The 13,503-nt window shown below is 33.7% G+C and overlaps 1 protein-coding gene across 2 annotated transcripts; it reads left to right on the top strand.

Moving 5' to 3' along the window:
• The first annotated feature begins 1,554 nt into the window (after positions 1-1,554).
• On the top strand, positions 1,555-5,648 carry LOC105773551 (uncharacterized). Of its 2 annotated transcripts, none has more exons than XM_052632698.1 (5): positions 1,555-2,549; positions 3,702-3,784; positions 4,118-4,229; positions 4,989-5,041; positions 5,143-5,256. In XM_052632698.1, exons 1-5 carry the CDS (start codon positions 1,628-1,630, stop codon positions 5,239-5,241), a joined length of 1,269 nt encoding a protein of 422 aa, XP_052488658.1. In that variant the 5' UTR covers positions 1,555-1,627; the 3' UTR covers positions 5,242-5,256. The 2 variants fall into 2 exon arrangements, with proteins under 2 accessions (XP_052488658.1, XP_012451001.1); XM_012595547.2 differs by lacking the exon at positions 5,143-5,256 and adding an exon at positions 5,271-5,648 and having other exon boundaries at positions 1,559-2,549.
• The last annotated feature ends 7,855 nt before the right edge of the window (positions 5,649-13,503 follow it).

Below are 13,503 nucleotides of genomic sequence, written 5' to 3'. Positions count from 1 at the left end.
TTATTTAATTATTTTACTATATCAAGTATAACTACTTTCTTACTGTAGTAATTTTTGAGATATTACAAATCATATCTTATTATTTTAAATTATTTTATTATTTGAATTACATCAATTTATATTCATATACAATGCACGTGATATTGAATACTAGTTAAAAGGAAATGAGTGACCTAGTGGTGCCCAACAAAGAAAACAAGAAGAAAAATAGAGGGCTAAAGATGAGCCTAAGCCTAACTAAGGCAAACAATAAGAGCACAACCTTAGCTAGCCACCTTGACAAGAAGGGGAAGGCATTGAGCTTGAATAATATATATTATAAATGTATTTTAAATAATTTAAAAAATATTAAATTAATTCAAATTTTTTTACCAAAATCATTTAAAATTTCAAAAATTAATAACTGATCAAAATAATTAATAAAACTGAATGTATAATTGAAAAATCTGTTCAAACCGAATCTGACTAAATCGATTAGATTGAATTTTTGGGTTCTAACCAAAATTTCTCTCTTCCCTAGGGAGGAAAGGATAAAACTATTTGAAAAATTGACACTAATGGTATATTTTCCATCAAGTCTATTTACCATATTCTTTAGGATCTTAACCAAAATGAGAATAATTCGAAGGACCTATGGAGAAAAGTTTGGATGAACCTTTGCAAGCTTAAATTTCCATTCAAACTAATTATATGCTTGTGGAAGTTCAATAAAGGAGGAACTGAAAAGAAGATCAATCAACTTAACCTTTACAACTCGATTATGGAAGCAAGAGGGAAGCAAATATTGATCTTCAAAAGTAGGAAACAAAGAGCTAATAACACTAATTCAACGAAAACACGAGTTAGTGAAAGTATATATATTATTTCAAATCTCTCCCGAACAATTGTTTACCCCAACTTTTAACCACATCAAAGTATTCAAAGAAATATTTTGTTATGGTAATATCAATTAGGGGTGAGTATTCGATCGTGCCGAGTAAAAAAAATTCGAGTTAACGAATCCTATTATTTATACTCGACGTTGCGTTTATGTGAACCGATTATTTAACTAGTAGACGAAGTATAAGATTATTTAACTACATAAACAATATAATGATTTTGTCTTTTAACTTAATAGTTTTGACTTTTAATTTTAGAAAAGGTAAACATTTATCAAAACGGCGTAGTTTTGTCATTTATTATTTGGATTTTTGAATAACTCGAATTGTGAAATTCATATCAATTCGAGTTAAGCTAAAAATTTTGATTTTTTTTATTCGAGTTGATCTGAATAACTCGATTAACTCAAATAACTCAAATTATTTAATTCAAAATTTAAAATTTTATTGAGTTTTTTGAATCGAATCGGATTTTGCTCACTCTTAATATCAATAGAAGAAGAGAAATTCCCAATAAAAAAAACTATGAAGTGGACAAAAAATAAAAAAACCAACAAATTACCATATAAAAATAAACAGGAGGAGTAAAAAAGAATGGGAGAAAATCCAGCCATGATACCCGGCCTGGATGTCAAGCTGGGCTATTACCCAAAAAGAGAGGCGGCTCAGTCCAAACCCTAAACCCCTTTCAATTATCTCCATCTCCCCCCAAACCCTAAAAACAGTTCTCTTTCAATCCCCCCGTAGCTATGGCACTCCTCCTCGCCAGATCCAGACGCAGATCCCTCGCCAACCCTTCACTCTTCCACCTTTACTCCACTTCTTCAAATGACCCAGACAACGATAACGCCACCACGAACGGCAACCACTCCGCCAATAATCCCCCTTCAGTCTCTTCTTACTTCGGCGATGTCAAAACTGACCAACACCAACAAAGACCCAGAAACCCCACAAATCCTTCGACTCCCAATTCCAAACCCATGTCAGTAAGCGCTTCCTTACTGGAAATCCGTAAGAATCTCTCCGAGTTCCGCCGACGTTCCACGGTGCCATCTTCTGCTGAGCCCATTCCCACACCATCACAATCACAGCCACATATTTCGTTCCAAGAATTATTCAAACGAAACGCCTTAGCTAAACAAGGGGAGTCCAACGAAAGTCCTGATGGTTTTGGTACTAGTGGGAAACGGGCGATGGAAACTTTAAGGAACAGTCTGCGGCACATGAAACAGAATTCTGAGGCGAATAACAACGTGGAGGGAAGATCAGGTCCATTAATCTCTTTATCGGCATTTAAGAATGATTTAAAATTGAAGCCTTCAGCTGACAGAGTGGTCTCCCCGGTGATTGGTGGGACTTCGGCTGAACTACCGGCCTCGATTTTCGCGAGGGAGATGAAAGGTAAGGCTAAAGGAGGAGAGACTGCAATGAGGACAGAGTTTGTTAGGATGTATGGTTATGAAGAGTTAGGGCAGAGGTTGAAGGAATTACGGCCGCCGGATAAGGAGGGTGGGTTTTCATTGCAGGAGTTGAATGAAAGGTTGATAAAGTTAAGGGCAATCGAAGAGAAGGAAACCGATGTGCGGATCAGTGGGGTTAACTTCACGGATTTAAGGGATGGCTTGTACACTTTGAAGAGGTTTGACGAAGAAAAACAGAAAAATAAATTAGGTAACTTTTCGACTTAACAGTAGACATAAGGTATTTTGTGTTTGTTTCAATGACTATTAGGTCAAAGTGATAAAGCACCAAGTTTGACTGTGAATTATGTGAATGATTGTCATAAGCTTGAAGTTTGAGTTTTGTTATGAAATAGGGTTAAAAGAATCTTATAATTCGGTAGTCGGTGGCAATTAGGCGAAAAAGGGAACTTGCTAAGTTCGATTGTCAATAATGTGAATGAATGTCAGACTGGAAGTCTGGGATTTGTTATGAAATGGGAGTAAAAAAGAGCATAAGTGGTAAAGCCCCTTTCTTGAATTAAAAGTTCCTAGTGCAGAGAACTCAAAGATGATTCTTGGTGATTTTTAGTTATGAAGCAGACACTAACTCCGTAGACGGTTTTTGTTTTTTTTAAAAGATAAAAACCTATCTGGTTTCACTAACCAAAGTTATTCTATGGTTTTAAACAGAAGCTGTGGCAACAGTTTCATTACAACGAGAAACCTTGAGCACAGTGTTTCGAGTTTCTTTCATGTGTGTTTATTTCTTTGGGGGTTCAAAACTAAAAGATATAATGGCAAATCAAATCATTGATATAGTTAAATCAATGGGATTTATTCTACTCTAAGTTCATTTTCTGGTGTGAAATCTGAGTGAAGGAGATAATTTTGTACAATTTAGGAAATTCAGTTCAAGTGTCTTATTGTCTTAAATTTACTGGTTTCTTTCTGAAGGAAAAATCACTTTATATATGCGGTTAAACCACTATTTGGCGCCTGAACTTGGCAACTTTTCCCACATTGGGGTTAGAACTATTTTTTGTCCAAATTAGTCCTTGAACTTGACAATTATTTCCACATTGGGGCCTGAACTTTAGGGTTTTCAAGGGTTAACTTGGACAAAAAAACATTGAAGCCCATATGTGGAAACAATTGCCAAGTTCGGGGCCTAACTTGGACAAAAAAAAGTTCAAGCCCTAATGTGGGAAAAGTGATTTAACCCTAAATATGCTCTAGTTTTCTGAAGATTTTGTTTTCTCTGGACTGTGGAGTCCGAGATTCAGTGAATATTGCCAGCACTGAGTGGATCATATCTGACATCCTCTGTGCTCTGAAAGACGACATGTCTAATATCATATAATACGATGATCTCTTGTTTCAGCCCAGAAAGTTGATATATTGGACCTCTTTGGTAGAACTCCAGAGTTTATGTTGCACCCTCCAAAGGAACAGTTAGTTGAAAAGGCAAGTTTAGTCCCTTCTCTTTCCTCCTATGCACATTTCTTGTCGATAGAATTGGAAATATGAAACTTAAGTACTATTTGATGCTTGCTTTCTTTTTTATGCGAACATTTTTTATTCGATACACTTTTCTAAAGTTTTAAGGTGGTTGCCTGCTTCTTGTTCGTTCTGTCTTTTATTTTCTGTTATCATTTAGATGATTGTAGTGATTGACCTCTAAGCAAGACTGTTTTATCAGTTGACCTACCACTATGTTACTAAGATTTAATAGTTTTATTTGTTTCATTCATTAAAACCCAGTATTTAAGCTCTAATACTCTTATAATGCTTTTGCAGTATTTCCATCCAGATAACATGTCTTCTGCTGAAAAAATGAAAATCGAGCTTGCAAAAGTTAGAGATGAGTTTAAGATGTCAGAATCAGATTGTGGATCTGCACGTGTTCAAGGTAAAGTATTCTAAATATTTTTAATGGTATATTTATCCATCCACGCATGAAGCATTCCCCGATTGTTCCTGTTCCATAGACTATATAACCTTCATTTTTCACTTGCATGCTTGTGGCTAGTATGTACTATTTTACTATGCTACTTGGACTCGGGTGTGAGTGTCAGATACAGGTATGTATTCGACATGTCTATAGTTAGACTCCTAAGGTTTTCCATATATTTGGAGGGTCTTAGAGGTCATATCCCCATATCCATGTGTCGGACATGGGTATTTCAAGAAAAATGGAGTGCCAGAGCAACATAGCTATTTTCTAAGTTAAAAAAGCTCTTGTTTATTGTATCTCAAATTGTCCCATTGTAATATTAAATGATGGATAATAAGATAAATTGAAAATAACTTAACATACATATGCTAAGCAAAAAGATATCATCTGGAATGCAAAATTGAATGTTCCGAAAGGATCTTTTTGGAACGGTAGTGTAGACCATGGTTGCTAAGAAGATGGAGAATTTTTGAAATGCTAATGTACATTTGGCAAGTACCATTCAGTATTTTCTCTAGAAGAAAAACTTGGTGTTATTATGAATTTTCATGTGTGATTAGCATTGTTTTTAGATAATTCGTTTCTGTATGGGTAAAGGGTGCAAGATACATGATCATTTTTTGTGTTTTTAGTTTGTCGGTTATTATTACATTAACAGTCATTAATGATCCTTTTGTTTTCGGGCCATAATGCCTTTTGCTGGTTTTCCTGCAGTGGCACAACTCACTACCAAGATCAAACATCTATCATCAGTTCTGCATAAAAAGGTGACATTACAAATGAGATTTTCATTATATACTTGGATCCTTTCATTGCAGTAGCATGTCATTTGATATTATTTACTTGCACTTTTTGTGATTAAAATCAGAATGGATTACGATATGGTTGTGATATTGGTATCCTAGGCATGACAATTGTTCCGGTCTTCACCGACATATGCCCGATGGGTGATACATTAGGTATATAACATTTAACTTTTGAGTCATTCTTGTTTAGGATAAGCATTCTCGAAAAGGTCTTCTAGCAATGGTGCAGAAGAGGAAGAAGTTGTTGAAGTATCTCCGAAGAACCGACTGGGATTCATACTGTTTGGTTCTGTTGAAGCTTGGTCTCAGGGATACTGCAGATTCGAAGAACTACTAGAACTGGTAAGCTAATGTGGTAGTACATAACCCTGCAACCTGTTTTTTTTGAAATTGAAAGAGGTTGCTGGTTCAACTTTGAATGTGTTGTTTTTGTTCCAAAAAAATATTGAATAGAGAAAAATGTGGGAGAAATTGTTTTATTATTTTTCATTAATAAATTCTAGTATCTATATATAAAAAAAAATCCCCGAGTGAGAGGAAGATCTCAAGTTAGTGAGTTTTGTTTTAAGGCTTAAGCTGAAGCTATGGGTTGTTTTGAGTATGCATGGAACAACGTGATAACATGCATCTGTTTTCCTTTGAGTTGGCACTTGGGTTTTGATAGTATGCATGGAATGAGAAAAAGGGTTATCAAAAACAAGGAAAAAGCTCTTGATCCATCCAAATACGGAACCAACCAAAGAAGATGAGGCAGTGCTACATTTTCAGATTTTAACAAACCTTCTCTTCTTATCTTTCTTTGCTCTTAAAATTTGTTTACTTAGGATAGGTAGAGGTAGATACAGATCTAACTTAATCTTCAAGTGAATGGGAGGACCAACTCTTTTGTATATACATACATTTAGAAAGAAATATATATATTTTTGAACAAATTGAATATAAAGTTAAGCAACATGCAACGGAACGTACGCATTATTCATTTCTTTTAATATTTGTAATAATATTGTCATCAAGTTTTTATTAAAGTTGGATGTGTTTTATCATTATTTACTATACTCGTATGGATCTAACTACTTTAGATACAATAGTCAAATATATATATATAAATAAAGCAGAGTAAAAATAATTAGGTTAGGTAGATAAAATTTAACTTTCACAAATTTCATAACGGTGGCAGAGCACCACTGTAGTATATATAAAAGAAAGATATAAAACTAGTATTATTATAGGATTTAGTGATCATTTCAATTTATAAAACCAAACAAGAAAGCAATATGAGAATTATAAAATCCAAAATCCAAGCCAAACAAAAGTATAAACACATCTAAATCTTGGAATTTAACTTGGGGCTTAACTAAAATTTTAAAATATATTTAGAGTTTTAGTGAAAGTTTTGCAACTCCTAATTAAAATTTTTTAAAAATTTAAAATATAGGGTTACAATTTTGTCCAAGTCTACTTATATTTGTAAACGGTTAATTCAAGTTCGTTATTATTTTTAAAAAATAAAAAATATTTATGTTTTTTAATTTGGTATTTAATATTTTTTTATATTTTTATCATTAAAATTTTGAATAAATAAATAAACATATTTTGTAATGCTTACATTATAATGGTATATATTATTTTAGAATTAAATTTTATATGATATAAATTACATAATATATAAAATAAAATAAAATAAAATAAAATAGTATATTTCAATATTAAAAAGGGTTGGGTTGGAATGAGCTCTAGCATTAAATATTGGAATCTAAGCTTGACTCGTATTTTAATCAAACTCAGCTTTTTAATTTTAATGATTTTGTCCGACTCTCTTAAATATCATCAAACTTAATTTTTTAATTTTAATATTTTTGTCCAAACTCTCTTAAATATCAAGTCCAACTTCTAATTTAGATGAATAACGAACAATTAACCCTATGAAATTTACTATACATGTAAATTTAGATAAGAGTTGAATGACAAATTAACTTTCCCACTAAAAGTTAATCAAAGTTTTCATTCTGTGCATTCGATTTGTGTAGTTTGAACCTATACTCAAAGCAAGCCAATGTTCAAGAATAGGGAGAAGATCGTTTGGTAGAAAGCTAGGAAAGGACTTAAACCGCCTCACTCAAAGCATAGGTAATAATTTGGTTTAGGGCTTAGTACTATAAATACAATAATGCTTGATTTTTAAGAAAAAAAATTAAACTCCGGTTGTGCAACATTCATTTTTTTTTGTAACCTATTTTTTCAACATATTGGGGTTGCAAATATTCATCGATGTAGCTAATAGTTTTATCGAAAGAATTGTTGAATAAAGATCATTCTCTAAGCAAGGTTACATAGATGTAAAATTGATGATTCTAAATTGCATTAACAAATATTGTGTATTTATTTCTTTCCTTATTCTATCTTGTCACAAAATTTCCTCTACAATTCTTTGTTCTAACAAAAACTACCTTTTATAACTTCTGTTCTGTCTCAATGTCTATTCCGAACAAAATTATTTTAAATAAGTACAAACCAAAGGTTCACTATCAAATGCATTCTTGTGTCGATTTAGAGTTCCCATTTTGATGCGGATTTATGCTTCGGAACTAATTAGAGGCCAATAATAAATAACAGTATAATCTAGGTTCAATTTTGTTATTAGTCTTTATATTTTACAAAACTTATGTATTTAATTCTTGTATTTTAATTTGGCTAAATTTAGTCTCCGTACTTTTCAAATTAGTTAATTTTAGTCTAGACCCAAACAATAGAAGTTAAATGTTTTTGGTTAAATTCAATTATTAATCTTGTACTATGCGTACAATTCTAGATTTAGTCCATATTCTCCAATTAGAAAAATTTCAATCTTGACAGTAATGATTGTCATTAATCCATTAACTAAATTTTTAGAGAGTAATTTGTGAAAATAACATCCTGGCATGGCATTACACATTTGGTAATATGTTTCCCACATCAGATTTTGGAAATGACAAAACTTAACTGAATGAATTTAATAGTCATCATTAGGTGAGGATCGAAATTTTAAATTTTAAAAAATTCAAGGACTAAAAATGGTAAATTAAAGTATAGGATTAAATCCACAAATTTCACAAAGTACAAGGACCGATGATAGAATTTAACCTATAATCTATTACCAAAAAGAATATCAATATAATCAATTTTATTAGTATATTGGGGATATAAGCATCAAAACTAATTATAGGCTAATAATGAATATAAATATAATCTCTTTCATTAGTATATTGTATATGAATATACAACCCAACATTTGATTAAATATTTACCACAGTTCAAAGTTTATATGATCAATACATAAGGTTGGCATGTTTAGTAACTCACCTAGTTATATCACTAATCTTTTAGACAAATCTTTTAAAGAATTAGAGGTTCTAGTATACTGCGATGTGTAATTTGATCGAAATTATTATTTTACAGATTAAGAATGAGAAATTGTCATTCCATTTAATCGAGTTGAGATGCTCTGAATCTGACATGTCTCTTGAGATAAAAAGGAAATTGATCTATGATTGAGTAAGTAAAAATAAATAACTAAGAAATTTTAATTGTATTAAAACTCTAATGCATTGTATTTTGCCTGTATTAAAACTCTAATGTATTGTATTTTGCCTAACTCCATGAATGGCTTGTAACCGTTTTTTATTTCCAAGAGGCAAGCCTTCTTCCTCGATGTAACATCTAATAGAGGAAAGAGGGAATGCATGTTTTCTATTATTGAATGAATCAGTATTCTTATTCTCTTCTTCTTAATTCTTCATTTCTGGGAATTAGTTTCTACCACCCTCCCCATAGCTATGGCACTCCTTCTTGCCACATCCAGACTCAGATCCCTCGCCAACCCTTCACTCCTCCACCTTTTCTCCACTTCTTCAAATGACCCGAACAACCAAAACGTCACCACGAACGGCGACCACTCTTCCAATGTCAAAATCGACCAACGCTAACAAAGACCCAGAAACCCCACAAATCCTTCGATTCCCAATTCCAAACCTATGTCAGGAAGCGCTTCCTTACTGAAAATCTGTAAGAATCTCTCCGAGTTCCACCAATGTTTCCCGATGCCATCTCCTTCTGAATCCATCCCTACACCATCACAATCACAACCACCTATTTCGTTGCAAGAATTATACAAACGAAATGCCTTAGCAAAACAAGGGGAGTCCAATGAAAGTCCTGATGGTTTTGGTACTCTTGGGAAAGGGTCGATGGAAAATATAAAGAAAAACATATATCAGGATTCAAAGGAGACCTTGCACAGGTTGAAGATGTCTCAAGATGAAGATGAAGAACATAAAAATAAATCAGGTAACTTTTCGACTTAACAGTTGACATCATGTATCTTATGTTTGTTTCAATGACTATTAGGTCAAAGTGATATAGCACCAAGTTCGATTGTGAATAATGTGAATAAATGTCATAAGCTTGAAGTTTGAGTTTTGTTATGAAATGGGGTTAAAAGAATCTCATAATTCGGTATTCGGTGGTAATTAGGCGAAAAAGGAAACTTGCTAAGTTCGATTGTCAATAATTTGAAGGAATGTCAGACTGGAAGTCAGGGATTTGTTATGAAATGGGAGTAAAAAAGAGCATAAATGGTAAAGCCCCTTTCTTGAATTAAAAGTTCCTGGTGCAGAGGACTCAAAGGTGATTCTTGGTTATTTTTAGTTATCAGGTAGCAGAGAACTTGACAATTGTTTCCATATCCTGAAGTTTAGGTTTTCAAGGGTTAATTTGGTCGAAAATAAGTTGAAGTATTGGCAATCATCCATATTTATGGAAAGTCAAAGATATGGGTATCAAATAATGGAAAGTCAAAGATATGGGTATCAAAAATTGGAAAGTCAAAGATATGGGTATCGAGATATTGGCATAAGAAATCTAAGATATTTGCAATATTTGGTCTTTAATTGTAAAGTGACTTTGCAAGTTGATCCCTGAACCTCAACTATAAATAGGTATAACCATCTCTCATTCTGTATCTCATATTTCCCATTCTCTACTTAAGGCATTATTCTCTCTCTCTCTCTCTCTCTCCCTCTCTTTGTAAATTCTCACTTGTATTTTGGAGTGAAATATATTTGGTAGTGCCCGAGGACGTAAGCAAAATTGTTAAACCTTGTTAAATTCTTGTGTTCTTTATTATATTATTTTGCATGAATTGTGAGTGTGATTGTAGTGATTTATTGTGCTATTAAATTACGATTGAGGGATATTCTAGCTAGGAAAGACCTGATACTTAAGCGATCCTTGTGATCCACCTCTCTTTCCTGGGAATTAAACTTAGTGTGATTTTTTAATACAATAATTTTACTCTTTTACACTCTTCCGCATAACAATTGGTATCAGAGCTAGATTCGTACTTGGGGAATACGGTCGTTCACGGTACTGTTCATATACAATAGTTGGGATTGAGGAGAAAAATGGAAAAGGTATCGTCATCAGCAAAGACTACTGTGACCACTGTAAAATTTGAAGTAGAGAAATTTGATGGTACCAATAATTTTGGTATGTGGCAATATGAGATCCTGGATGTCTTATGTCAGCAAGAGTTGGATATAGCCCTTAAAGAAAAACCTGACAAGATGGATGATAAGGAGTAGGCTAAGATCAATAGATAGACATGTGGAACAATTCGCCTATGTTTGGCCAAAGAGCAGAAGTACTCCGTCATGAGGAAGACATCAGCGAAGAAGTTGTGAGATACACTGGAAGAAAAGTTTTTAACAAAAAGTCTTGAAAATAGGCTTTATATAAAAAATAAACTTTATCGATTCATGTATGCACCCGATACGTCGATGAATGACCATGTGAACTCATTCAATAAAATTTTAGTAGACTTGCTAAATTTGGATGAGAAATTTAAAGATAAAGACAATGCATTACTGTTGTTGAATTCTCTTCCTGATGAATATGATCATCTTACCACCACATTGCTTCATGGGCAGGATACAATCACATTTGATGCAGACTGTAGTGCGTTGTATAGATCTGAGACTCGAAAGAAAGATAAAAAAGATCAGAGAGATACAACTACAGAAGTCTTAACAGTAAGAGGTCGTTCACACAGCAACAAGTCTGGTAGAAGGAGTAAGTACAAAGGGAGACCTGCCAAAGATGAATGTGTTTTTTGTCGTGAGAAAGAGCATTGGAAAAAGAATTGTCCTAACTTACAAAAGGGCAAGGCTATTTCTGATGAATGTATAGCGGAGCATGATTAGGAGTCAGACTTTAGCTTGGTTGGCATGGCAATGACATGTCATACAAATGAGTGGATTTTGGATTCGGGATGTACTTACCATATGTGTCTTAATAAGGATTGGTTTTCTAGTCTTAAATAACTAGAAGGTGGAGTTGTTTTTATGGGCAATGACAGCGCTTATAAGACAATGTGAGTAGGTACAATCCAATTGAAGAATCACGACGGCTCAATTCAAGTCTTGACAAATGTTCGCTACATACCTAGCTTGAAGAAAAATCTCATCTCATTAGGGGTCCTAGAATCTAAAGGGCTCACAATCATTTTGAGAGATGGATTACTAAAGGTAGTAGCTGGGGTATTGACGGTGATGAAAGGCACAAGAAGGAATAACCTGTACTATTTAAATAAAAGTACAGTTATTGGATCAACATCAACAACTTCTGCGAAAGATGCAGATTCAGAGGCTACCAGGTTATGGCGAAGCAAGGCTTGTTGAAAGGTGCAAATTCTTACAAATTGGAATTCTATGAACATTGTGTTCTGGGCAAGCAGACGAGGATAAAATTTGGTTCAGCAATTCACAATACAAAAAGAATTCTGGACTACATTCACAGTGATGTGTGGGGACCTACTAAAGTGGCTTCTTTGGGAGGTATGCACTATTTTGCTACTTTTTTTGATGATTATTCAAGAAAAGTATGAGTGTTTCTAATGAAAAGAAAAACTGAAGTTTTGGATGCAATTCTGAAATGGAAGAAGATGGTGGAGACCCAGACTGGTCGAAAAGTCAAACGACTTCGACCAGACAATGGTACTGAGTACAAGAATGATCAATTTCTACAAGTATGTCAAGATGAGGGCATTGTGCGACACTTCACTGTTTGAGATACACCACAACAGAATGGGGTGGCAGAATGGATGAATCAGACTATACTGGAGAAAGTTCGATGTATGTTGTCCAGTGCTGGATTGGGCAATGAATTTTGGGTTGAGGCAGTTACATATGCGTGCCATCTAATTAACCGGTTGCCATCAATTGCAAAAAATGGCAAAACTCCTATGGAGAGGTGGGCTGGTAAAACTGCTACTGATTATGATTCTTTACATGTTTTTGGTTCCACTGCATATTATCATGTAAAAGAATCTAAGTTAGACCCAAGAGCAAAGAAAGCATTATTCATGGGTATAACTGGTGGAGTAAAAGGATACCATCTCTGGTGTCTTGATACAAGGAAGATTGTTTTCAGTAGAGATGTGACTTTTGATGAATCAGCCATGATAAAGAACAAGGATTCACAAAAGGATAACAAAAACAGTGGCGCTTTGCAGCAGGTGGAGCTTGAAAAGGTTAATGATGATCCAGCTAATATTGAAGGAACAAATGATGAAGAAGTTTCGACCCAAGAACTTCTACAACAACATGATTCAATTGCATATAGAAGGCCAAGAAGAGAGATTTGTATGCCTGCTCGCTTTGATGATATGGTGGCCTATGCACTTCCAATTGCAGATGATGATGTTCCTTCCACTTACACAGAAGCAAGAAGTAACCCTGATGGTGTAAAGTGGAAGCAAGCTATAAATGAAGAAATGCAGTCTCTTAAAAAAAATAGGACTTGGGAGTTGGTGACACTACCCAAAGGAAAGAAGGCAATTGGATGCAAATGGGTATATGCAAAGAAGGATGGATTTTTTTGGTAAAAATGAAGTTCGATACAAGGCTAGATTAGTAGCAAAGGGTTACGCTCAGAAAGAAGGAATAGTGTAACACCCCTAACCCCAAACTATCACCGAAACAGGGTTACAAGGTATTATCGGACCTATCAGACAACTTACGAATAATTCACAATTAAAATAACATTCATAGTATAATTTAATAACAAAATCCATATAATGGACTCCCAAAGCCCAAACACACACACACACACACACACACACACACACACACACACACACACACACACATATATATATATAACGGAACTTGTTCTAGTATTCCAAATTTTTTTATTTTATTTTTTGAAAAATTTCGACAGCATTTATGCTTATTTTTACATAAAACCCCCTGCAAATTTAAAACCAAAAACAACCAATACCAATGTTTCAATCAAAGATTTTATTCCTTAGAACACTACTAAATCATGCTAAATAAATTAATTTACTACTTTAATTATATAGGTTTAAGTTAATATGAAAAACAAACAAA

Source organism: Gossypium raimondii, chromosome 6 (genome assembly GCF_025698545.1).
Source record: "Gossypium raimondii isolate GPD5lz chromosome 6, ASM2569854v1, whole genome shotgun sequence".
In the NCBI taxonomy this organism is placed as follows: Eukaryota; Viridiplantae; Streptophyta; class Magnoliopsida; order Malvales; family Malvaceae; genus Gossypium; species Gossypium raimondii.
The sequence above is the reverse complement of the archived record's forward strand: the minus strand, read 5'-3'. Positions and strand labels throughout refer to the sequence as shown.

Coding starts and splice junctions, on each gene's coding strand:
- LOC105773551 (XM_012595547.2), top strand. CDS start 1,628: ATGGCACTCCTCCTCGCCAGATCCAGACGCAGATCCCTCGCCAACCCT. Junction 3,785..4,117: donor AGGAACAGTTAGTTGAAAAG/GCAAGTTTAGTC, acceptor ATGCTTTTGCAG/TATTTCCATCCAGATAACAT. Junction 5,042..5,270: donor CATCAGTTCTGCATAAAAAG/GTGACATTACAA, acceptor ATTCTTGTTTAG/GATAAGCATTCTCGAAAAGG.